Source organism: Choloepus didactylus, chromosome 6, assembly GCF_015220235.1.
Source record: "Choloepus didactylus isolate mChoDid1 chromosome 6, mChoDid1.pri, whole genome shotgun sequence".
NCBI lineage: Eukaryota > Metazoa > Chordata > Mammalia > Pilosa > Megalonychidae > Choloepus > Choloepus didactylus.
Window position 1 is genome coordinate 54,106,400 of NC_051312.1, and position 27,413 is coordinate 54,133,812.

General features: G+C 37.8%; 1 protein-coding gene across 6 annotated transcripts in view; it reads right to left on the reverse strand.

Moving 5' to 3' along the window:
- The window catches only part of ANO3 (anoctamin 3), a 334,560-nt gene that overhangs the window by 281,848 nt on the left and 25,299 nt on the right, over positions 1 to 27,413 (reverse strand). For 3 of the 6 annotated variants that reach the window (XR_005217391.1, XM_037839168.1, XM_037839165.1), the window contains exon 1: positions 23,705 to 23,850. The exons of 1 other annotated variant lie outside the window; for it this stretch is intronic. Coding sequence is in view for 4 of the 5 variants with exons in the window: in XM_037839168.1 (XP_037695096.1) it covers positions 23,705 to 23,750 (46 nt within the window). In the remaining variant the exon portion in view is untranslated. Of the gene's footprint in view, positions 1 to 23,704; positions 23,851 to 27,413 lie in introns of those variants that run through there. 2 more of the 6 variants (XM_037839169.1, XM_037839167.1) reach the window with 1 other exon arrangement.

Below are 27,413 nucleotides of genomic sequence, written 5' to 3' on the forward strand. Positions count from 1 at the left end.
ATATTTTTAACTTAAAGTTAGCCACAAAAAGAATGTAAAACAAAAAAGGAATATTTAAATCATTCCTAGAGGAAAAAAATCAAAGGGGAAAAAAATCTAAGTTAACAAAATGCAAACAGAGGAAGCAGCAATAACATATACCCCTCCCACTACTTCCACGTCCTCATACATTCAAACTGACACAAAACTGTAAAGAGAAAAGGCAGTGATAATGGATCAATCAAATTAGTAATGACTGTAAATGTGAATGCATTTAAGTTCCCCATTAAAAAACAAAGGTTGTGCAATAGGACAATTTGGTTAAATATATGTGTATATTTGTGTATATTTTTGTACACACAAACACACAACCAAATTAAATCATAGAAAGTACATGAAAAAAAATTGAAATAGGCAGTTTGTCAAGTAAAAGTTAACCAACCCAGAGCAAGCAGGCACTACAACCATAATATTAAGGCAAAATCTAGACAATATGCATTAAAATGAATGTCATGTAAAAAAGTAAAATCTATAAGCAAAATATGGTGATATTCATGCACCTTTATGTTTTATATAATCAAAGGAGATATTTGATTACAAAATGAGGAGAAGAATCTCATGTTTGAAATTGATGAAAGAAGTACAAAGAAATGATTGATAGATTTACTTGTGAAATTATTTCTCAACAATGTACTTCGGTAAACATCAGATACCTAATAAGCAAGCAAAAATAACTTGGGTAAATGCTTAGAAGTATACAGAAAAAAATTTAAGGCCCAAAATATATAAGATTTCACTTACATTTGATTATATATATGTATGTGTTTTTCAATCACAATATTAGGGAAAACTCACTGTACATACTTCCTAGGGTATAGAATGAAAATTAGAAGAGAATATTGTTTAAGAGTGGTTATCTCAGGGAGTTCTAATGGGCTTAGAGAGCAGTGATTTTACACTTTTCATCCTTTTTTAAATTTTCTACAAGGATCATGTGTTTCTGATGTTAGAAAATAAATATAAACATTTCTTTTTTAAATGTAGGCCATGAGCAAACATAAGGACAGGTTCCTGCTTGGCAGCCTATTTAGACTTGGTGAGCAGCTAGTGTTGGTAAGTAGCTGGATTTGGTAACAGGTCTCAGACCAGCAGGTACAGGTCTACACTTTGCAGAATCCATAACATCACTCTGATGTAAATGCTAACTAGTCTCACTCACACCTCCCAAACGAGAAAGGACATGGCTCTTCAAAACTGGGTCCCCAGTATCAATGGTTGGACTGGCTTCCAAATTTTGGTTTGCTTTGCAGGTTTCTCCACATAGGCATGCCTGTCTGTCTTTTCTTTTCCCCTTTCCTTCTTCCCTCCTTTCCTTTTTTTCTCCCTTCCTCCCCTCCTCCTTCTCCTCCCAATCCCCTCCTCTCCCATATTAATGAAGCTCTAAGGGGAAATGGATATTGCCAGAGGGATCCCTCTAAGAAAGCTGATCACTGGGCTTGACTATCATTTTGTGCAGGTATCAGGGCTCTTTCTAAAACTGAGAAAGATTCTTCACTGACTCACTAGCTTTAAAATATTCTCATTTTGTCAAATGATTTTTCGCAGTGAGCAGCCGTCCCTGCCAAATAATGGCATTTACTAAGGCAAATTGGGAAATGCTAGTTAAAAAATACTATTTTAGTGCACATGAGGTGTTCCAGGGCTAGTTATGGTGTGATTCTTATATCACTGAGATAAGATTGTACACTGTAAACAGTCATACGAATGTAAGACAGTAGAACAACTATATATTACCATTTTAATTGCAATACATAGGTCACAGAAGGAATATCTCAACTTGAATTTTACCTTTTGTTTGAATCTTATTTTAAAGTGTAGGTTCAAAGAACAAACTCTGAGGTATTTTAAGGTAATTCTTTAAATGTGGTACTCAGATGACACACAAATTAAGGGTTAAAGTGCATGCTATGAATCAAAATAAATAATCTTATCTCAGTTGGGAGCAATCAATGGTATGTCTAATTCGATCAACTAAATATTATTTTTCATTAACACAGTAGTTCACCATTGTATTAAGATGCTCATTATGTCTTCTCAAGGAATTTCATCAACTTCGGCATTTATTTTTGGTCCTTGTAGGTAACGAGTTTAAAAATGAAGAGGCAAAAACTCAAAAATTTCCTAAGAGCAACAATGAACTTCTGAAAAACCATCTCGTCAACTTAGATTGGGTTCCCGCCCCCATATTATGTTGTCTGAGGCACACCCTTCTCAACATTCTTATAACACTCCACTGTTACCTATGTTGGCCTAGATGTTTCCCCAGAAAAATGTCAGATTTTGGAAGGCAAAGATCTCTTCTGATTTTTCTCCATATTCCTTATACCTTGTGCAGTGTGCAGTGTACAATAATACTCAGTAAAATTCACTGAATGAGCAAATAATTTAATATATAAATAAGAGACTGTATAACCGATAATTGTGTTATATTGCAAGATTCACCGAAAAGCTGATCTTCAGGAACTCAGACAATTTAACCATAAATATGTGATAAACAGAAGTTAAGCCAAAAGTTTTGTTAAAGACTATTGGCCCCAATATTGTAAGGACAATATGACTTGTCCATCTTTGTAATACTGAAGCTTGACTCAGCTCATAAATTCTAAAATTTAAAATCTACAATATGGTAAGTTACACCGGTATTTTGTAAAATGAATCAATTATAGAATCCCAGGCTAGATCTCCAAGGGTGTGGTGTTAAAATTGTTTTCCGAGATTCTCCAAGGGACACTGAATACCTTTCACAGTTACTAGATGTTTAACCTATCCAACCTTTACTGTATTAGTCAGGGTTCTCTAGGGAAACAGAATCAACAGGAGATATCTGTAAATATAAGATTTATAAAAGTGTCTCACACAACTGTGGAGATGCACGAGTCCAAATTCCGTTGGGCAGGCAACAAGCTGGCAACTCCAATGAAGGTCTTTGATGAACTCCCCAGGGAGGCTGTCTGGCTGAAGAAGAAATGAAAGTTCTCTCTTCTCCCTTAAAAATCTTCAACTGATTGGACTAAATACAACTGATTGTATTCTCTCACTGAAGAAGACACTCCCTTAGCTGATCGTAGATGTAATCAACCACAGATGCAATCAATTGACTGATGATTTAATAAACCAGCCTTCTGGTTTATTAACCATCATAAAATGTCCTTGCAGTAACAGTTGGGCCAGTGTTTCCCTGAGCAGACAACTGGGCACCATCGCCTGGCCAAGTTGACCCATGAACCCAACCATCACAGTCTACCCTCTGTCAACGTGGCAGCTATACACATCACCTTAAAACATGCTTAATCTCTAAATAGAACACAATAACAAATATGTTTTCACCTAACAAGACTCAGCTGTCTTGCATACAACCAGAAATGCACTAAATCTCTCCAGAATAGGGTGCAAGTCCTTGGGTAACATTCAATCTTAAACTTGATATCCTATAAAAAATTAAATACTACTTAATGAACAATACAACCTATGTCATATAAGGCGATAAGATAGACAAGAAACAAAAGATATTTGCCTTATGTACAAATAGAAACACACTGAAAACAAGGAGGAAATATTAATACCATCACAGTCCTCATTACTGTAACTGGTCACTTGGTCATAGTTCATAGTTATCACTACTTTCTTCCACTACCCATTCCATGTTCCCTTTACCCTCAGCAAGCACTTCAGCTGGCCATGGTTCTTTACCTAATGGGGTGACCCAAACCTTCATTCCTGAAGTTTCTAGGCATTGGTAGTCCTGCCTGGATTGTGTTGTTGCAGTTTTCCATTGACTTGCATCACAGGGCATGGTAGTACTAAGAGATGCCCTAGGAGATCTCCTGTATTCCAGGAAAACTCTTCTTTACCTCCATTGTGTAGCTGCAGTCCTATTTCACCTCGATAGTCATGATCAGTCACCCCAGCCAGTACAGTAATCCTCTTCCTTGTCTGTTGATTCACTAGCATGAGAGGCCAAAAGTGGCCAGGTGGCAGTCTTCACTTCCAGTTCAATGTAATCATAGTTGTGTCTCCTGGTGGGAGCACTCCCCCTTTTTGAATTAAGACCTGTAGACGAGCAGAACTTAAGCTTGCAGGGACAGGAAGCAAATTTTTCCTATTGGATCACTAGAGATGACAGTATGTGGTGCCACTTGCATTGCCACCCCTTGATTCCTCTACCCTTGAATCCTGGCTATGGCAGAAACAGCACCACAGAGTGGATGCTGGTTCAAAGCATACACAACATCCTGCACAACTAAGCCCTAGACATGCAAGATATTACCATCTATAAGGCACCATAATTGAGTCTTCAAAAGGCAATTCTACAGTTCTAGCAACCCAGCTGCCTCTAGATGTGGGAAGCATGGTAAGACCAGAGAATTCCATGAGCATGTAGCCATTCCCACACTTCATTTGCAGTGAAGTGGGTTCCTTGTTCAGAAGCAATGCTGTGTGGAATACCATGATGGTGGATAAGGCATTCCATAAGTCTACGGATGGTAGTTATTCCAGTTTGCTAATGCTGCCATTGTGCAAAATACCAGAAAAGGACTGGCTTTTATAAAGGGGGTTTATTTGGTTACAAAGTTACAGTCTGAAGGCCATGAAAATGTCCAGATGAAGGCATCAACACAAGTATACTTTCACTGAAGGAAGGCCAATGGCATCCAGAAAACCTCTGTTAGCTGGGAAGGAACCTGGCTGGCATCTGATGATCCCAGGTTGTGTTCCAGCTCCACTCTCAGCACCTGTACCTGTGCATTCTTTAAAGTGTCTTTCTTGGCTGCAGCACCTCCTTCTGTCTGTGAACTCTTTTATGGGACCCCCATGATTCAATTAAGACCCACCCTGAATGGGTGGGGTAACACCTCCATGAAAATTATCCAAAGGTCTTGCCCACAGTTGATTGGGTCACATCTCCATAGAAACACTCAAAGGATTCCAACCTAATCAACACTAATACATCTGCCCCCACAAGACTGCATCAAAGAACATGGCATTTGGGGGGACATAATACATCCAAACCAGCACAGCAGTTTTGACAGAAACATTGCGTGCAGGGAACACAAACCCATGTCCAGAGTATATGTCTATGCCAGTTAGAAAATATCACTGCTCCTTCCATGATGGAAGTGGTTCAATGTAATCAACCTGACACTGTGTAGCAGGCTGATCACCTTGGAGAATGGTGCCATATCAGGGACTGAGTGTGGGTCTCTGCTGCTGGCAGATTGGACACTCAGCAGTGGCTGTAGCTAGGTCAGCCTTGGTGAGTAGAAGTCCATGTTGCAGACCACATGCATAACTCCCATCACTGCCACCATGGGCACTTTGTTCATGAGCCCATTGGGCAATGATAGGAGTGGCTGAAGAAAGAGGCCAACTGGTATCCACAGAACAGGTCATCTTATCCACTTGATTAGTAAAATCTTCCTCTACTGCAGTCACCCTCTGGTGAGCATTCACATGGGACACTAATATCTTCATGTTTTTTGCCCACTCAGAAATGTCTATCCACATACCTCTTCCCCAGACCTCTTTGTCACCAATTTTCCAATCATGTTCCTTCCAAGTCCCTGATCATGTAACAAACCATTAGTACAGCCCGAATCAATATACAAATATGGCAGGAGTGGGCAACATGGGCATTTGGGCCACTTCCTCATGTAACTTACTTGTGCCTTCAGGATCCACTCAAGCCCTATCTTGTATATACCATTTCCATTTTATGATGGAGTGCTGCTGTGTAAGCCCAACTTTATGGCTTGGCAGGTCAGACAACACCCAGCTCATGATAGGCAATTCAGGTCTCATGGTAAGTTGGTGGCCCATGACTAAGTGTTCTGTCTCTACTAAGGCCCAGTAGCAGGTCAAAAGCTGTTTCTCAAAGGGAGAATACTTATCTGCAGAGGATGGCAAGGCTTTACTCCAAAATCCTTAGGGCCTGCATTGTGATTCTCCTATAGGAGCTTGCCAAAGTCTTCAAACAGCATCTCTATTTGCCACTGACACTTCCAGCACCATTGGATCAGCTGGATCATATGGTCCAAGTGGCAGAGCAGCTTGCACAGCAGCCTGGACCCATCACAGAGCCTCTTCTTGTTCCAGTCCACACTCAAAACTAGAAGCTTTTCTGGTCACTCAGTAAATGGGCTGGAGTAGCACACCCAAATGAATGTCTTGTCTCCAAAATCTAATGAGGCCAATGAGGTATTTGTGCCTCTTTTTTGGTCACGGGACAGGCCAGATGCAACAGCTTATCCTTCACCTTGGAAGATATATCTCAACATGCCCCACACTAATGGACATCTAGAAATTTTACTGAGGTAGAAGGCCCCTGTATTTTTGTTGGATTTATCTCCCATCCTCTGACATGCAAATGCCTTACCAGCAAGTCTAGAGTAGTTGCTACTTCTTGCTCACTCGGTCCAATCAACATGATGTCATCAATATAATGGACCAGTGTGATGTCTCGTGGGAGGGAGCAACATATGCGGTAGAACAGTGAATGTATATTGCTGGCATTGCGAGCTGAAAACAAACTGTTTCTGGTGGTCCTTACTAACAGCTATTGAGAAAGAAAGCATTTGCCAGATCAGTAGCTGCACACCAGGTATCAGGGGATGTGTTGATTTGCCCAAGCAATTATACCACATCTGGAACAGCAGCTGCAATTTCAATCACCACCTGGTTAAGTTTATGATAATCTACGGCCATCCTCCAAGATCCAACTATTTTCTGCACAGAACAAATAGGAGAGTTGAATGGGGATGTGGTGGGAATCACCACCCCCGCATCCTTCAAGTACTTAAGGGTGGCATTAATCTCTACAATCTCTCCAGGAATCAGGTATTGCTTCTGATTTACTATTTTGCTAGGTAAGGGCAGTTCCAGTGGCTTCCACAAGTAAGGGAGCCAATGGGGGAATTCTGCCAGTTGCTGAATATGTCTATTCCAATTATGCATTCCAGAATTGGGGAAATAACCACAGAATTGGTCCAGGAACCCACTGGACCCAATGTGAGATGGACCTGAGCTAGAACTCCATCGATCATCTGACCTCCATAAGCCCCTATTCTGACTGGTGGACCAGAGTGACATTTTGGGTCTCCTGGAATTAATGTCACTTCTGAGCCGATGTCTAATAATCCCCAAAATATCTGATCCTTTCCTTTTCCCCAGTGCACAGTTACTCTGGTAAAAGGTAAATTCCCTGGGGAAGGCTGGGAGGAAAATTAACAGTATAAATTATTGGCAGTGCAACAGGGTCCTCAAGGGTGTCCAGCCTTCCCCTCATTTCAGGGGCTCTGGGTCTGTAAACTCTCTTAAGGCTAGGAATTTGATTAATGGACTGTGACTCTCTGTTTTTATAGTTCAATTTAGACTTCTGTTCACTTGACCTAGAGTTCTTCTGCTTATACAGATAAAACAAGAATTCAGTAGACTGACCATCTATTTTACTTCTAGGTACCCCATGATCTACTAGCCACCGCCATAAGTCTCTGTGAGTTACATTATTTGACCTCTGCTTTGAGCCTGCTGTCCATTATGGTAGCCACGCCCACCTATCCATTATAGTAGCCAACCACTCAGCGACTAACTGCTGCCATTTGGCTTCTGCCAACTCAAGATCCAATTATCCCCACTGCGTTTAAGCATCCCAGCTCAGTCACAGTCATTCCCACAGTAATATCTGACTTACAGAGAAGGACGACTACAGAGCTTTTCAGGGATGACAGAGCCAGTCTCACAAACTTATTCCTCACAGTCCTGGTAAAACGTATGTCCTCTGAACATTCCTGGGGAGTGTGGGCAGGTCTTCCTTGATAAATCCACTCTAACATTCCAATCTCTCTAAGCCTCTGTATCCGCTCCACTGCATTATACCCAGGGCAGTTCTTGCATATCAACCTCAGGTAATGTCAGCTACCATTTGATCCATGTTTCAGCCAACCACCCAAACAAACTGTTACTGCCCTTTCTAACCCCTAGGGCAAGAACACCAAATGCAGAATCTCTGCTTAGTGGGCCCATATCAATAAATTCAGCCTGACCCAACTTTATATTCCTTCTATTATTATCCCACACCCTTAATATCCATTCCCACACATATTCCCCTGATTTATGTCTATATATATTGGAAAATTCATGCAGTTCTTTGGAGTATATCATACTTCCCATGGGTCATATTTTGTACCTCACCTTTCAGGGCCTGTTGAAACTTAAGTTATAGGTCTTGAAGAAAAGAGCAGTGGTGGGGGTGGGTCATGAAAAGAATTAGAAGTATCTTTCAAGCCAATTACCTCAGGGCATTCTGTTACAGTTTCAGCTGGTGAAACAGGAATAATCTCTCTAGACAGAGGAGTGAAGGCTGTTTCCCCAGGGGAGGTGATTACAGGTTTAGCAGGCACTGAAGGGTTAATCTCCTTAGGTGGAGGTTGGATGGCAGGCTCCTCAGGGCAGACTGGAGGTGGGGGTGGGGCTGTTTCCTCAAGGCAAACCATTATAGATACATCTAGCAAAGACTTAGCAGAATCCAGAGTTCCAATGTCCCCACTGCCATCATTATCAATCCATATGTCCCCACCCCAATTTTCAGGATCTCATTCTTTTCCAGTCATTGCCTTTACTTTTACAGCAGACACCTTGTGAAGTTCAGATTTTAGTTTACGTTGCAAATCTGCTACTTCGACAATGAGACTCTGGGCCTTTTCAGAGATCTCAAGTCTGCAGCCACAGGAAATAAGATTTTCTTTCAAGGCATACACAGAAATCTTTACATCTTTTATACATTGTTTAAATTGCAAATTTGAAGCCTTCAGCTCTTCCCTTTCTCTTATAACTGAATCCAGCATATCTAAGAACAATCAGCCAACATCATTATACCTCTTAAATCCACAAAAGTCTGTTTTAAGTTGTCAAAAACACTGTCACCCAGAGCCTTGCTTGTACAAGAGTATGATTAGCAGAATCAAATGGTGATATTTTGTTTATCTCTATTGCCAACTCATGCCATGGATTTTCAGTGCCATCTTGATTACAGGAAATTGAATCATTAGTGCCTTTTAATTTAATCAGAGCAGAAAACCAATTGTAAAAGCCCATTTTAAGATTCTGTTTCTTAAGAACCACTCCCGGTACTAAGCTATATTAGTCAGGGTTCTCTAGGGAAACAGAACCAACAGATATCTGTAAATATGAGATTTATAAAAGTATGTCACACAACTGGGGAGATGCATGAGTCCAAATTCCATATGGCAGTCTGCAAGCTGGCAACTTCAGTGAAGGTCTTCTATGAACCCTCCAGGAGAGGCTGGCTGGCTGAAGAAGAAATGAAAGTTCTCTCTTCTCCCTTATAAGTCTTCAACTGATTGGATGAAATCCAACTGATTGTATTCTCTCATTTCAGAAGACACTCCCTTAGTTGATCACAGATGTAATCAACCACAGATGCAATCAATTTATTGATGATTTAATAAACCAGATTTCTAGTTTATTAACCAGCCATGAAATGTCCTTGCAGTAATGGTTAGGCCAGTGTTTGCTTTACCAGACAACTGGGCACTATCACCTGGCCAAGTTGACACATGAACCCCATCATCACACTAACTTAAAATACACCTAAGGAAAAGTAATTACCTTTTCATCTCTCAAAAAAAAAAAAAAAAAAAAAAAAAAAAAAAGACAGTAGGATTTTGCTTATTAGGAGCCATTCTTAATTATTTGTTTATGCCATATGTAATTTCATAAAGTATTTAAGGCAGGTTTAAGTGGTGATGCTTTTGGATTTATATTTGTTTCAGGAATGGAATGAGGAGAGGACAGAAGAAAAAAGAAAAGATATTATTGAAAAATAACAAGTCATAAATCAAAAGATAAAGGGAAGAAGACAAGGGATTAAAGATGAAATGAGTGGTATTTGTGGTGGATATTGTGAAGCAGGGCAGAGTACTTTTACCTTTTCTCTTCACCTTGGCAAACAGTGAGCAAGGGGCAGGGCCAAAAGGATCACTGATCAAACATAACCAGGGTCTTTGGGCCTTGGGCCTTCCTTCTCTCTGAAGAACACATAGAAGTGAAAGGCAAGGGTTGTATAATCTACTAGTTTACAAGATGTAAAGCCAACAGCATCTGGATTTTCAAATATAAAGCAAAGCAATATCTGTATTATTTTCATAATTACATCTTTAATATGAAATCCCAAACATTTTCTGCTCTGATTCCTCTTTTTTTCTTTCATCGTTACTCCTTCTTCTCATAAATACTAATAAAGAGTAGAAAAAATTTCCCCCTTATCCTTAAGGGATTAGTAAGTGAAAGGCTACATTAGTAAGTGAAATATTAATTAGTTTCCACCAAGGGAAAAGGTAGAGATGAATTCTTGACTCAATAAGTTTGGCAGGAAGATTTAATTTCCATGAGAATTCTATCCTGATAATGCAATGTTGGGAATATTTTGAAGTCTGGTCTTGATTTGAAAAGGAGAACATGACCAGTTAGTACACAGGTGTTTGTCTTCTCTGCTCTGTAGAATCAAGACTACATTTGTACCTGCTAGACATTCAACAAATATCCACAGATTTATTTATCACCATTGGGTTTGTTTCTCAATGAACAAGAAGGGATACTTTCAACACAGTTTAATATTTATTGACTGCCAATTCTGTGGCAGGCACTCTGCTAGTCACTAGAAATTATCCTAATTGCTTTACACATATTGTATTTAATCCTTGCAGCAACTATATGAAGTGGGTGCTATTTATGGACAAGAAAGTCAAGTTTTATATAACCTGTGTACTTGTCACGATCGCAAAGTAAAGATTTGAAGCGTCTATGTAACTACCATCTTATACCACCTATTTTATAAGAACTAGATGCTGTGAAGTTTTATTAAAAATACTTCCAAATCATTAACATAGGCAGTACATTTTGGATTTCAGTGTTGAATCTGCTCGCAGGAGTTTACTCTAAGGACAAAGCTGACTATAACTGTTCATAAAGCATATTCTGCTTGCTTTCAAATTTTTAAGTGATTCCTTCACCAAGGAGTACACTTTTATGACTAAAGTTAGTGTCCAAAAAAATGATAGCCAGTTATTTCCTCAGCAAAAATGACTGATGGAGAGACAGTTCTACCTTGAAGCACCATGAGTATCCATGAAAAGGAGCATAAATTTTAACAGAGCTGCCCCAACAGATGTCAACTTTTTGTTAAACGTTGTTTTTCGGAGTTATCATAGCACCTGGCACATGTAGACATTCAATAAGTATTGAAGGAAACACAAAGCATGAGAGTTAGAGTAAGTCACTCTTCATAAACCTGGTCCCATGTAATTTTCCATCCCAGTACATATATCTTTCAGTCAATATGCATATCCAGGTGACATAACATAGTAAACATAAAGTTCAGATTTGAAAGGTAGGGTTGGCAGATCTGTGATTCAAGGAGATTGGGCAGCCTGGGGGAGGGTACTTGTTTTGGTTTGCTAAAGCTGATGAACTGCAATATACCAGAAATGGAATGGATTTAACAATGGGAATTTATTAGCTTACAAATTACAATTTTAAGGCTAGGAAAATGCCCAGATTAAGGCATCAACAGGTGGACACCTTGTCTGATGAAAGGCTGCTGACATCTGGGTCACCTCTATCACATAGAAAGGCACATGGCCAATGTCTGCTCGTCCTTCTCTCCTGGGTTTCATTGCTTTCAGCTTCTGGCTTCAGTGGCTTCCTCTCTTAGCTACTTGGGGGTTTTCCTCTTTAAGCTCTCGGATTTTTCTGTCTGTTATCCTCTCATAAAGGACTCCAGTAAAAGGATTAAGATCTACCTTGAATGGGCTGGGTCACATCTCAACTGAAATAAAGATCCCACCCACAATAAGTCTGCACCCACAGGCATGGATTAAAAGAACATGGCTGTTTCTGGGGTACATAACAGCTCCAAACTACCACAGTACTTAGAATAGAACAGCAGCAGTTCAAAAGGGAATTTTTCAGAAATGATAAGACAAGTCTTCATAGATTGTGAACATCCTATAAAAGGAGATACAGGCTGTAACAGAAGTACTCAAAGATTCTTTGCCAGAACTACTGATACACCTTGCAAATCAATGAACTTTATTAACAGCCCGTAATCCCTCCACTTTGCATGAGCCACAAAGATCATATATCGGACCTTTTGCCCAGTAAAGATAACCATAATTATTCACCAATAAACTTTTTTCCTGATCAATTTCATTTTTTCAGTTTAATCAATTTCTTCTGGGTGATCCATGGCAGAAATGGGCTATACTTCCCAAACATAATCCATCTCATGGTGTACTAGGAAATCCATAGTATTTGATGTCAGTTTTGCCTGGTATTAGCTTTGTGGCCATATGCCACTTACCTAGCTTCTCAGAGTCTGTTTCCTTAGGTGTAAAATAGGTGATACTTACCTTGAAGAGTTAATATGAGAATCATGTAACATAACATGTGTAAATAGCCAGCACACTGACAGGCACACAGGAGGCCCTCAATTATTATCAGTTCCTTTCACCCACCTTGGTAAAACTACAATGGTATTTAAGAAAATAGGTTATACAACCAGATTGCTGGTTCAAGTTCCTGCTCTGCTACACACTTGTATGTTACTGGGTAAACTATTTATCATTCTGTGTCTCAGTCTCCTTATCTGTAAAATGGAGCTAATAGTACATACTTGGTTGGGTTTTCAATTAACGCATATAAAGCACACAGTGATGGAGCGGCCCACATTAAATTAAACTACAAATTCCCTACGGCTTTAGAACAGATATTTTTAAGCATTCAATAAACACATGATATCATCTTTAAGTTTACCTAAAAATTGTACATTCATTCCTAGTAGAAATAAAATAAACTTAGTTATGGTGGTACTGTAAACAATTGACTGTACACTTTGTATGACTGTATGATATGTGAATATATCTCAATAAAATCGAATTATTAAAAAATAAACCTATTTTATTTAATATTTATTCAATAAAATACTGAACCTATTGTGTGTATTTCACTTCAGAGATTTTTATCTTGGTTGGAGGAAGGGAAATCAGATAATTTCAAAACACGCCTTAATTGTCATATTTTCCAGTAAACTATGGAAGGATTTTTTTCAAGACTAGGTTTGAAGCAGAGAAAGGTTCAAAATCCACACTCCCTCTCCCCTTTTTTTAAATATCAAATCATGCCATTCTTAAAGATAATTTGGTACTCAATGCCATGCACATCCCAGATTACATTAGGAAAATTATCAGAATTATGTCTTAAACATTATATTTAGAATATCCTTGTTTATACATTCATTGTTCAGTTCTGTCATTACATAGTGCTTCACTGGAGCATATAAAAAAACTTGCAAAACATGAATTTATATAGATTGTACATACTAAAACAACTGATAGTCATGATTTAAATTCTAGAGTAATTTTGTCTAAATGGGCATAAGTGCCTCTGAGTGGGTGGGTTCACAACTGGCAAGAGTTATGACTAACTGCAAGCTGTTCAACCTGGTGCTTACCACCAACTCACTTATCTTGGAGCAATGTGTGAGCAATAAAGAAGCATCATTCAAAATATCAGTGGCCCAAAGGAGTCATTATCCCAAAAATAGTGTTTTGAAAGACAGCTTTTTCCTCAATAAAGGAATTTGAATTTATATTTAACCCCCAATATTTGCCTATGCTTAGTAATGGACATCTTAAATTCCCTTTTTGTTTCAAATCATAACATACAAAAAATATGGTGAAGGAAAAACGCAATTTGAACCTCAACTGAATAAAATTTTTCTTAGTTGTCTTTTTCCACAATTTCATTCCATGTATATCATTTCTCTTTATAAATATAATAATAGATCACACATAATCATAAATTAGAAATAATATCATATCAGAAAATAAATGCAATTCAGAGATTAACAATATGTGCCTTCTTTGGAGTTCCTTTTTCCTTCAAATTTATACCCTAGTTATGTTGAGAGGCACAAATGCACAGGGATTGAAAAGAAATTAGCCTAAATTCTAAACTGTAAGGAAAGCATTTTAAATTTGACTCTTCTTTCCATAGGAATCTTTATATCTGCAAAAATAAATCATATTGCAATGTCTTAGAACTTTTCAAGAACAGGAAAAAAAAAAAAAAAAAACAAAGAGGATTGTTAAATGTCTAGTGCTTTATTCTACACTATAACAAGTAATATGTACCACAATCCTACTGGCCTAATTTGTACAGGAGAAAAGCAAAATTTAGACAAATAAAAATCATGGCCAAGATCATACAGATTGTATATAGCTGATCATACAGAAGCAAGATATGAATCCAAGTTGCTTCACACCTACTCTTGAGCTCTTAACCACTTATTAAAAGTCTGAGGTATTTCTTAGTTTATATATCATATATTATATATTTCATCTATATTATATATAATAAAATATATTATATATTTTATCTGTACTTAGGGAAATCTAAGGCAAGTATACTACTGTGTCTAAGAGATCCACCAGTTCACAGGTAAAATATGTTGTATCTCTTTGGAATAGGTCTCAATTGAGCTAATGTTAGTAAATTGGACTCACCTTGCTTAGAAGGAAAAATAAATTGAATCTTTGCAATTGGCTATCCTTTGGGGAAAATATTTAGAAAATGAATTGGAAAATTTTGGTGCAACCAAGCAGTTAGCAGAAACTACGCAAGTAAACTACACAAGTAAACGGACAATTTTAAATCTCACTGATTTGGAGTGGGGAGAGGGAGCCAGTGGAGTTTTATAAAAATAAGAGCTAACACAGATGTGACCTCTCTGTAAGCCAAACTCTGCAAATAAACGCATTACTCTCCCTGCTATGTGAGACATAACTATCAGGGATGTAAGTCACCCAGGCAATGTGGAACATGACTCCCAGGTTGAGACTGGCCTTGGCATCGTGGGACTGACAATGCCTTCTTGACCAAAAGGGGGAAAAGAAATGTAACAAAATAAGGTTTCAGTGACTAAGATATTTATAATAGAGTCCAGAGGTCTTTCTGGAGGTTACTCTTATGCAAGCTTCTGCCAGATATTACAAATTGCCATGGTGTGTCAAGCCCCAACCAATGGTATTCCTGAAAACCTGAAAGAAAACCCAGGGCTCTATCTAAGACTCTTAAAAAGTTTTACTGATTAAGTTTATTTTCCAGAAACTTAAAACCTGCAGATTGTTCCTATGCCAGATAAACCCTGAGACACAGAGGTACCAGTTTCTCCCAGAACATCAACTAGCTGCAATCCCCTACCTCATAATGTCGACACCTCTTTTCAACATGAAGAAGTTACAATGGTCATTGCCCAAATATCCCTGAAGACTGAGAAAATGATCAAATGAGAGGTAGGAGTTATAACAGAGAAGTTAGAACTTAACAAATGATTATGGCTACTGAATCATTATATAGATATTTATTTTTAGTTTCTAGTGGATTACAACAGCCAGAAGGAAATACTTGAAATTGTGGAATTGTAACCCATACTATATGTGCTGGTTTGGATGTATTATGTCCCCCAAAACACCACTATCTTTGATGCAATCTTATGGGGGCAGATGTATTTAGTGTTGATTAAATTGTAATTCTTTGATTGAGCATTTCCATGGAGATGTGACCCACCCAACTGTAGGTGATAACTCCAATTGGATAATTTCCATGGAGGTGTGGCCCTGCCCATTCAGCGTGGGCCTTGATTAGTTTACTGGAGCACTATATAAGCTCAGACAGAAGAAGCAAGCTTGCTACAGCCAAGAAGGACACTTTGAAGAATATACAGGAGCTGAGAGAGGAGCTTCAGCTTACAAAGACATTTTGGAGACAGTCTTCGAAAGCAGACTTTTGCTCCAGAGAAGCTAAAAGAGGACAAATGCCCCAAGAGCAACTAAGAGTGACATTTTTGAGGAGCTGAAACCTAGGGAGGAACATCCTGGGAGAATGCCATTTGAAACCAGAACTTTGGAGCAGACGCCAGCCACATGTGTTCCCAGCTAACAAAGGTTTTCCGGACACCATTGGCCATCCTCCAGTGAAGGTGCCCGATTGCTGATGTGTTACCCTGGACACTTTATGGCCTTAAGACTGTAACTGTGTAACCAAATAAACCCCTTTTATAAAAGTCAATCCATTTCTGGTGTTTTGCATTCCAGCAGCATTAGCAAACTAGAGCACTAAACTTTGCAATTTGCTCTATAACTACCTGTTAAGGTATATTTTGAAATTTATCACTTTTCTGTATATACATTATATTTCACAATAAAAAACTATTAAAAAAATAAGAGCTAACAAGTATTAAACCCACTATATAGCAATCCCTATAAAAGGTGCTATGTATAGGAAACTGCTAATCCTGACATTTCTCCCTGCCTAGTTGTGTGACCTTGAAAAACTGCTTAACTTCTCTGTCCCTCAGTTCCCTTATATATGAAAAAACGTTAATTAAAAAATTCTACCTTTACAAAGACTGAATGTGTTACTATATGCAAAGCATTTTAAACAGAGTCTGGCAAAGGGTAAGCATTTAATAAATAACAGCTCTTATTATTATTCTGGTTTCATAAACAAATAAAGTGAAGCCCAATGAAATTAGTTTAGCCATGATCAGTTCATGATTAGTTCATGATCAGTTCATGATCAGTTCATGATTAGTTCAGCCAGAAATAAGAAATTATAAGAAATCTAGGATGGATTCGTTAAAATAAGTTTTGGTAATGGATAGTGGTGATGATAGCACAACATTGTCAAAGTAATTAACAACAGTGCATTTATTTTAAGTGGTTAAAAAGACATTTCAGGTTGCCTATTTTACTATAATAAAGCTTTTTTTTAAAACCATAAGACTGTACAATACAAAGAATGAACCGTAACGTAAACTATCCACCAGAAGCCAGAGCTATCATTGTCCTTTTTTCGCCCACTCTTTGATGACATGTGAATCCATCCTAAATCAAGTAAAGCAAAGAAAGCCAGGCTGGGAACTATGGAATATAGTTAATAGTATAATTATAATAAAATTGTTTCATCAGTTGTAACAAAGGTATCACACTAATACAAAATAATAGAGAAATAATAGAGAAAACTTGGTGTGAGGGAGGGTATACTTATGGGAATTCTGTACTTTTTGCATGATTTTTCTGTAAACCTACAACTTCTCTATTTAAAAAAAAAAAAAATGAGGAAAAATATACAGATTCCTAGTCTCCTCCCTGGGAGAATTGATTCTCTGGAGGGACAAAGAATTGACATTTTAATAAGAATAACAGGTGATCCTTTAGATTTGCAAATGTGGGAAACCCTAAATCTTATACATGAGGAAACTAAACGAAGGTAGATTAAATAATTTGTTCAGGATTCCAGGGAGTGATGGCATGTGTGTTTAAAACAGAAGTTTTGCATACAATTGCAAAGTAGCTTCCTCAAATTACTGTTACTAGTGCTCCAAAGCCAAACATGAAAATATAAATTTTTTTAGGAGCTATTTTTAGGAGATAAATTTGGGTCATCCTAGTAGCTTCCTAGAAATGTAACAACAAGAATTGTACCACAACTAATACAGGATATTTGCAAAATAGTTTGGGTAAGTTAATTTCATATACTCCCAATTTTATCCACTGGGAAACTCTCTCCTCCACCAGCCAACTGTGCTTCAGTGATAATGACGATGTGAATATAGGGTGACGCAAGTTTTGGTGAACATGGTTCCTGCAGCTGGTGAAGGTGTACTACACATCTGTTGGATTGAAATGACAGAATTTAAATCAACTGCCACTTTCAGTAAAATTTAGCATGAAAGGCAATTACTGAATGGACAGCCTAGATGGTTATGCTAATGCCTTGCCAGGTTTGCAATATAATTTCCCACTTCTGTAACTTCTGATGAACCGTGGAGTCAGCATGGAACATCCATAACATTCTGTCTAAATTTGCCATTTTACATACAAGATGACTGAGGCCATGGAAGGGTGGTAAGCTACCTATGGTCAAGCATGAAAATGTAATAGAACTCCGCCTTAAACTAAGATACTATTTTGGGGAGAACAGGCAGAGAAAGAGAGCAAGCTAGAGACAGCTGTGTTGAAAATCATATGGGAGTGACATGCCTTCCAGCTGCTTAGGTTTTTGTCCTCCAAAGAACCTGGCTCATGGAACATAACTGTGGTTAGAAATGTGGTCTTGGAAGCAGGGAGAGCTGTGTTCAAGCCCCAGCTCTACCACTCATTGCATGAATTAAGTGGGCAATGCATATAACTTATATAAACCTCAATTCTCTCACCTGGAAATCAGTTAACAATTTAACAATACTATAACTACTAAAGCCTTTAATGAGCAGAATATAATGCAGTACATTTATGCATTTGAGACAGGGGGTAATAGTGTCCATATAATATTAGCTGCTGCTGCTATTTTTTGTTGTTATTATCATTCACCAAAATCCTAAGAGGAGGGAATCACTGTCACAAAATTTGGGATAAAGAACCTATGACTTAGAAAAGGTAAATGCCTAAGATTACAGGTAATGACAGGATATAATTACAAGGAACTTTGAAATAGAGCTCTTTTCATTAAGGTACAACTACTTTACTTTAATCCACAATTTCTACACTAATATTTTGTAAACATCTGCACATTTATAAAATACTAAAATAATAAACAGAAGTAGGTTGAGTTTCTCTGTGATTTTTTTAAAGGTTTGAGTTTTTCTGTGATTTTTTTAAAGTTTTGGGTTTTTTTTTTTTTTTTTTTTTTTTTTTTTTTTTTGTTTTTTTTTTGTTTTTTTTTGATTAGTTGATTTATATAATCATCAACCCCAAACCCTTTTTTACAGTAACATCCATGTCTAAAGTATAATGTCAAATCCAATGTAGTCGATTCAAATGAAAATTTAAGCTCTCTAGAATGCTCAAAGAATATAATGTTTTGGAGAACGTTAATTTCTGAATAGCTTTAGATACACACATGTTAAAATTATAATTAATTTGGATGGAATTTCTCCTAAACTGTATTACTTATTATTTCTAAATAAAGCATATGTTTTAATCATATAATATATACCATTCTTGCTGATTCAAAGTCACCGTTTCAAACATTAATGGTCTTACTTTTTATTAACAGTGATACCTCTGAGCCATTCGAGGTAGGTTAACAAATGGTACCAGACAAATGTATTCCTTTTTGGATAAAAATATTTTTATAAGCTTTTCATAATTTAGCTCTTCCTTAGTGGGAGACTATCATGGGAGAAATAGAGTTCTAAGTATCTGGGATCTTCCATGGGAGAAAAGAAAGAAAATTAAGGGATGAAACAAAAAACCTGAGGGACTCTAAATTAAATTAGATGCTCAATTCTTTCATTTGATCCAGGTTGAGATTCAGTACCAGTCTAAGACAAGTATAATATGTGACCCTACAACATCTCTCCCTACTTTTTCCTATATGGCCTGGAATTATTAGAACAAGAGACAATTACTTTCTATTCTACAGTAATAAATAAAAGAATATGACTGTGAAAGTACAAGGGAGAGTTAAGACACATGTGAATGAATTTCTGTACACATATAGAGGGCTTCAGGCATTTTTCTGGTAGGGTATAGGAAGGCTCTAGAGCCTAAAGATATCAGTGAGAGGAAAAGGAGGCTTAAACAGCAGATAACCAGAGTTTCTGAAGCTAGTTATTTTCCCCAGGGCTGCCCCTTCTGTGTACGGTGAAGTTAAGAACTGAGCACAAAGCAAAATGGTCGCTAAGGGGCTTTACTGGCGGGCATGTAATGGTGAATAATTTATATTGAGAAAAGAGAATGAAAGTGCTTTACGGTCTTCAAGGCCCCTTTTATACACGACAAGTATACACGATTATTGTTATTAAACCACTTATTTAAGTAGGAAATGTTTGATTCTGTGGAATTATTAGAAATACTCTTTTCATGTTTAAACAAATGTCCTTCAGGATAATGATGAATCAGTTAACAGCATCAGAAATTCCATTAAGCCTAAACCTTTGGGGACAGGCTGTGTTTGATGTGACCTATGGTTTCTCTGAAAGTTTTGTTAGTTGTATTAGTAAATAACAGCCACCAGAAGCCAGAATTACCACTGTCCTTTTCTCATCCTCTCTTTGATGACATGTGAATCCATCCTAAATCAAGTAAAGCAAAGCAAGCCAGGATGGGGAGCACAGTTGGAATTTCACCAGAAATCACTGCTGATTGGTGAGCTGATGTGTTCTCCAAGATGTGCTATGGCAAAGGCAAACACACACTCCTAGAAGTCTGTAACTGCCATATACTTCAATTTATCCTCAGGACCTTAGAAATAAGCAAAGCACCTTTTGTTTTTTTAACAGAGTCTCACTTTTTACTGCCTAATTTTTAAGCTTCTTAAGACAACCTGGAATTTAAGTAAAGTAGAATAGAAAGTCAAAAATATAAGTGGATGTCTTCCTCAGAAAATACCACCAGCATTGTCAAGAAATGACATTTCAACATCTTTCTAGAAAAATGCAGGGATCCTTATGATTGACAAAAGGTTGTGTTTAGCAACCCTCGCAGACTTCCTCCTGCACCGAGCTCTCTGCGGAAAGAAGTTTTTGCAGTAATAGGTTCAGGAATGAAAATGCCATCGGTAAGTACAGTGCCTGGCATACAGCAAGAGCTTGACAAATATGGGTTGACTGGAGAGTGAATAAGTACCATTGTCTTGCAATGGCACTTTAAAATCATGAAATGAATTGGCTATCTAAACATAGATAACTTCTCTGGGAAGTGTTTTGGCTGTTTTTCTGAGGCTGGACATATGAACTGGGTAGAGTTTGTGATTCAAACTCATCCTCAGATAAAGAAAAAGAACCATTTGTAGATAAGCGACAGACCACTGTTTTCTTTATCATGAAACTCAAAGTAATAAAACTAAGAGCCAAAAGGAAAAAGAAAAGGGCACACAATTTCAAAAGAAGCTGACAGTTTCTTTTTATTCCCAAGGAGTCAACAAAAGACATATGAACCCAAATTTTATTGAGCCCCAAATATGGTTCCAGACAAACTGCTAAGTGCATTACAACTCTTAAAGTCAGATATCATGTGCTTCATTTCACAGGAATGGTCAATGAGGCTTAGAAATATTAGGGAACATAATTCATAAATTGGAGATGCAGGATTAAAACCCAGGGTCAAAAACAAAGCCCATACATATAATTTCATTTTACAGATAACTATTCTGGAACCTGTACTAATTTATTGAAAAAAACAGTAACACCAGTGAGGCAATTTGGACTAAGGGTTGACTACTACATAGTTCTCACGTATATGGGAAATTCTATGTGTCTGAAAAGACTTTAAATATAGGAAGTGTGTCTGTTTTTCAGGAGAGGGTGGAAATCATTTAAGTCTCATAATCACAGTGTTTTCTGGACATATCAGGCTAAACAGGTATTATAACCCTGAAATAAAAATCAAAAGACATTGAGCTCACTTGATTAAAACAAAAATAAATCCCATAAACTGAAGCTGGATTACTCAGATATAGTATTTCCTAAAAGCGAACTAAAAGCCAAGCTCTCCTCTTTATCTGGCCCAGGAAGAAATCATCTCTTCTTTCATACTACCAACTGTCACTCCCAAAGAACAGGGTAAGAAAGAGAGAAAAGATTGCAAGATTTCAATCTCCTCATATTTTATATGAAGCAAAATTCAAAGAAGTTAAACATTTTGCTCAAAGTCTCTCAGATAATAATGAAGGCAAGCCTAAAATCTAGGGCTCTCCACTTCCAGTCCAGATTTTTCCACTTAAATGCACAGCTTCCAAGTAAATATTATGGTTCACAGCCACCTAAAAGTTTTCTGCCTCATGCCTCCTGGGTCAGAAAGCATCTAGAGTATTATTTTGCTTCTTTTGGTTCAAAAAAATTAAAACAGGTAATCCTCAATTTGGTCTTTTTTTTTTTTAATACCAAAAAAGAGTTATGAAGCAATTATCTAGAACCTCTTAGCTAAAAGCAAATGATGCTTCCTTCCTAATCCTCCATCTCTTCATATTTATCCTTTTGCTAAAGTTGCCTCTCTTGCCAGAAAGTAAAGGAAGACTTGAAAGTAAATGCTCATAATACATCATCATGGAAACAGTATGAAGTGCCAGGATCTGCGTAATTGTTTATCACTCGTTTTGAGCAATGACAGTTGTTTCTAAAGTTGGCAATTATTTGCTTCTTAAAAAACAGATCATTTACCAATACACAATAAATTTCTGTGGGGGCCATGTCAAGATTCCAGGTCCCAGAAATGAATCACATCTAGGCATGCATCAGATGAGGATATTAGTGGCATGAGGCTGCTGCAATATTCCTATATATTTTTTCCTATTACGAAAGTTTGTATATTTTTAAAGTGATTAAAGAAAGCAAAACTTCTTGAAGCAATGTAATTTTCTTTGGGACATTTACATTTGAAGTGGAACTGCATACCAGTTGAAATTTTTGTCTATCTCCACAGTCTTTCTCATGCCACTCCCAATTTCAACACATTTTTGAAAGAACCAAAATAACGTGGACTTGAAAAAGTATAGAATTATGGAACTGGAAGCTCACTCAGTCCAATATTCTACCTAATTCAGGGATCCCTCTTAAATTATCCCTGGTGTGTCCATTCAGTTTTTGCTTAAAAAAAAAAAAAAAAAGTCAAATATCTACATGGAAAGAACTGTTGACAAAAGAAATATGGGTAACACCTAAAAGAAAAAGTAGAAATATTTAAGTAGATATTTATTTTGCATGAGCAAATTTACGTTCTAGAATTCAAATTTTAGGTATTACATGATCAACTATGCATAATTACAATATTAATTCAATAAAATAACTGTTTGCTTAATAAATGCTGTAGGACAGTCTCCAGCAAATGAAGGATATGCCTAAAATAAGTACCATCTAGAGAAAGACCTTTAAACAAAATAAGGTCTTTCTTTAAATTATCCTTATTTAGGACTGAAATGTGAGGGTATCTTGGAATAATTCTTGATTTGCCTATAAATACAGACTTTTATCACTGCATCCAGAAGAAATTTGAGGGATAAACTGAAAGAAATAATCCAAAGTCCCTAGAGGAGGAACCTAACAACAACTGAAACCCAGAATCAAGCTAGGAACACGAGCAAAATAAAGTTTTCCAAGGTAATTATGGAGCTCTTTCAACTGGGCAAGCCAACTTCTGGAAATTTCTTAGAATCTATTTATCATGGGATTGTGTAAACGTGTCTCAAGTAGATTTGTTTGTGTGAATCTTATTAGCCGTTTGTAACCAAGACTGGGGCAAACGTCGTCCGACATATCTGTATTCAAACCTCAGAGCACTACTGGGCTGGTAGAACAATCCCTACTAAACTCGTTTGCTGCAATGCATTGAAAGAGTCTTAGAAATATACACTCAATCAGGTCCGTGAAATGACGAATTCCGCTTCTCCCAGAGACCGTGCGGAGGCTCAGAAATCAGACTCATCTAGGATGCAGTGAAGAGGCATTTAAGGAAAAACGATTTTTTTTAACTTCACAGAGTTCCCCACCTCTGCGTCGCATCAGTCTGCGAGGGATGCTCCTACACAACTGCAAAGGCATGCAGAGGGGACGTGGCACCCGCAGGGGGAGGGTAGCAAGATTCCAACTGACCTTTTTGCTGCTTAAAGGACTGAATCGAGCCAGAATGGTGGACCATTTTCACTTTGCGCGGCCCCGCCGGGTTAGGGAGCAGTCCGAGAAAAAGGCTGAGGAACTGGAGTCAGACTCGCTCAGAAGCTCCCGGGCTCCCTGGAATACCCGAGCCTCCGGAAGCGCGCTGCAATCCTACACTTGCTTTAGCCGGCGCTTCGCTTGGAGGGCTGCGCGCCTGCCGTTGTCATAGCAACCGCGGGGGGCGGTCCAGCGTCCGGCTCCCCTTAGCGGCTACTTGGGGAATAACCCCGCATCCCCAGTGCACCGGGAGCCGCAGTAGGGAGCGGCGTCGCCTAGGGTTTGGTGGGTTTGGGAGAAGATTTTTCTTAGGAGCTCTAAATAAATGCAACCGAACTTCCAGAGCCTCTACTAAGTCCCTCTTTCTCAAGCAGTGAGGCTGCTTATTACACCCGGGAACCAGCATTAATTTCCTAAAAGTTGGTCTGTAAATACTGGTGCTTAACAAAGGGCAAAGTTGTGTCCTAGGTCTGAGGAGAATGGTACGGCAGCCGTAGAGAGGTTTTCATCGTTCCTTCTTCGACTTAAATATGAAAAAAATCCCCCTCAATTTAACCAGTAGTGTGTTTTATTAGATAAACTATGTTAAATGCGTTGCACATTTCTGGTAATATTTAAAAACACTTCAGTTCTCCTCTTCTGCTTCAGCTATCCAGATCTTGAATCATATACGGTAGTGATATTGGACCATTTATTACCTACTAAGTAACAGGTGTTGGAAAGACACTTCATGGTAAGTTAACCTCCATAAAAGCCCCATGAAGGAGATAAAATGTGCTAATGTAAAAGAAACTGAGGTTCCGAGCAACAAAGAATTCTCAGAATCACATAATCCAACGCTTTATTTGGAAGAGAAGGCACCTGATGCCCAAGGAGGAAGAGCATCTTTACCAAGGCAGACCAGCAGTAGCCAAAAGAAAACATGGAGCCAGCTCAATAAGTCTCTTCTGTACAGTTTCCTTTCCTTGCTTAGCTACCATTGCCAGATTCAAACCTCTAACTTCTTCCTGGAAGTTGGAACATTTTACTGAACAGACACAGCAGAAGAGTTCACGGCATTTTAAGTTTTGAAGATTTGTGACATCAACTCAGAATCAGATGAAGGATCCAAATAAAGGCAGATGAAAAAGAGAACGATGCAGAAATTTCAAAATTTTCAAAACCTCTAATAGATTGAGCTACTATTATATATATACTGTTTCATTTCACCTGTGGTGTGTGATACAAGGGCAGTAAGGGGAATAGATCTTTGACCAAGCGGATGTTCCAGTTCTGTATGACTGCATAACAAACCACGCTGAAACTAAAGGCTTAAAACTACAATTTTTCATGGTTTTACAGATTGACCAGGCTCAGCTGGGCTGTTCTCATTGAGTTTCTCTTGATTCTCAGTGGCTGGGGCCAGGGTTATCTGAAGCAAGTAGGAAGGAGTTGGATTCCACTTTCAGTGGGAGGAGTAGCAAAGAATTTAGGGCCGGTTTTAATCTGCCATAACAGTCATTCCAGAAGGAAAACATTGAGCATTCAGTAAGAGCTCAGTATGAAGGCATTTAAGAGATACGTGGTTACAGAGAATGAGAATGAACTCTGCATGTCTACCTACCTTCATTGAAAAGCTAGAACAGATTTCAGAGACCATCTCCACAAAGATTAATTTTACAAGTGAAGGCAATGAAACCCAGGGCAATAAATTACTTGAATGAGGGTGGGTTGTTTTGTTTTGTTTATTTCTGTGTTTGTTTTTATCACTTGCAGTTAATAATTCTGATACAACCCAATTCATAGGTCACTGTGAAGATTAACCCAGATAGTGCATTTAAGAATAGTGCACATCAGGAAACTAATACCCAAATATTATTTTGTATAGTACCAGTATTATAATTATGACCCCTAAGGACCTGATCTTTTTTAAATCCTTTCAAATCGTTGGGATTAGAACCAGAAATATGTTTGAAATAATGATCATTAATATAATTCATGATCAGGAGGATCAGTTTAAATAAAGGCCTCTAGCTCTACCCCACCCTTTCAGGGTTAGGTAACACATCTATTTCCTAGAACTTCATCCTTCTTCTGATATCTGATTTTCTCCAACCAGCTCCCTGAAACAGCAGAAAGCAAAAGCATGGATGCTGTAACTAGTATGAGTCAAAAATGTTGATCCTAGTTAGAAATTAAAATTAAACACATGCACACACACACAAAGCAGTTTGATGATTATTTTTAACACCTTGCCCCCAACCTCTGCAGTATAGCTGTGATTAATTAACTTGGCATAAAGCTGATTACCTTTCATAGGAAACATTTTAGGCTGAGCTGCCAGGTTGACGAGTAGGAGATTCAAAGCACATATTTGCCTGTTTTAAAATCAGTCTTTTAGGGGAAGGTTGCTAGAGGAACAGCTTTGTAAGGGGCCAAGGAAATTTCAAGTACCATCTGCTATACCGGAAAGGCAATGCAAAGAGAAGGAAAAGCTGTGTGGGGAAGGCAGAGGGGGAGGAGAGATAGTTTTGAAAGTGGGGAGATCAGAAAGTGAGGAGCTCAGAAAGAGGAGTATGAGTAAAGGTCTCCCTGAAAAAAAATCTTTCAAAGTGTATTAGGTTGGTTTTCCTTAATTTTTCTGGCTTCAAATGTCTTTCTTCATATTTTAATAAAAGGAGAAAATGTTTATATTATGTAAGGTTCTGTTGCAGGGCATTATAAAGTACAGTCTTTACTATGTTTTGCAGAGTGGGGAAAAAAAAAAAAAGACCAGAAAGAAACATGCCAAAATATTCAGAGTGAATACTTACATACTCCTGCAATTAAGATTAAGGGTGATTTTTTTAAAACCTTCATATTTTTGTCAGTTTAATAATTTCTACAAATTATTTACTGATTTTACATTTATTATGTACATATATCTTTAAACTCCCCACCCTTCTGCACTCCAAGCCCCGTTTATCTATCATTCTATATCTCCAATTTTCCTTTCTTTTTCAGTCTTGGAGGATGGCTTTTTTTGCCCCCTTAAGATTTCTGTTGCCCTGAAGCCTCCCACAGCTCACCACCTGTCTCCTGTTGTCCTTAAGTTTTTGAATTATCAGATCCCCTGTTAATGTTTGCCTCCCAGAGCAGTAAGGAATTCTGTTCTTTACATCATGGGGAGGCTTTTTATTACTTTGAATTTTGAAATATGACCCTCAGTTAAACCAGTTGTAAGTTTTCCTGAACAGTGGTCTATCAAAGAACTGTAGAATTCTGTCGCTGCTTCTTTGGGTTTTGAATCACTGACTTAATTGAAATTGAAATTGCCAATTTTGCTTTTCATTGCCTAAATGGAAACAAATAGAAATAGAAATTCTTTTTTTTTTTTTTTTTTTGGCAGTTATTCTCCTTCTAGAACCCAACTATGTAAGGCATTAACGGGCAAAATGAGAAGTCACATTGGTAACATGCTTATCCACAAAAAAGTAACGGGCAAAGAAGTAAAAAGAGATCTCCCTGGGAGGCATAGCCAGAGGGATACTACGGGTTTATTAAGTGCAGATTGAGTGTACAGTGTCTGTTTCTTCAGAGCTGATGTAGTTCCTGTCACACAAGTTTAATGAATATGTATTAATGAAAAAGTAAATAAAAAAAAATTTTTTAATGTAAAATGACTTTAAGA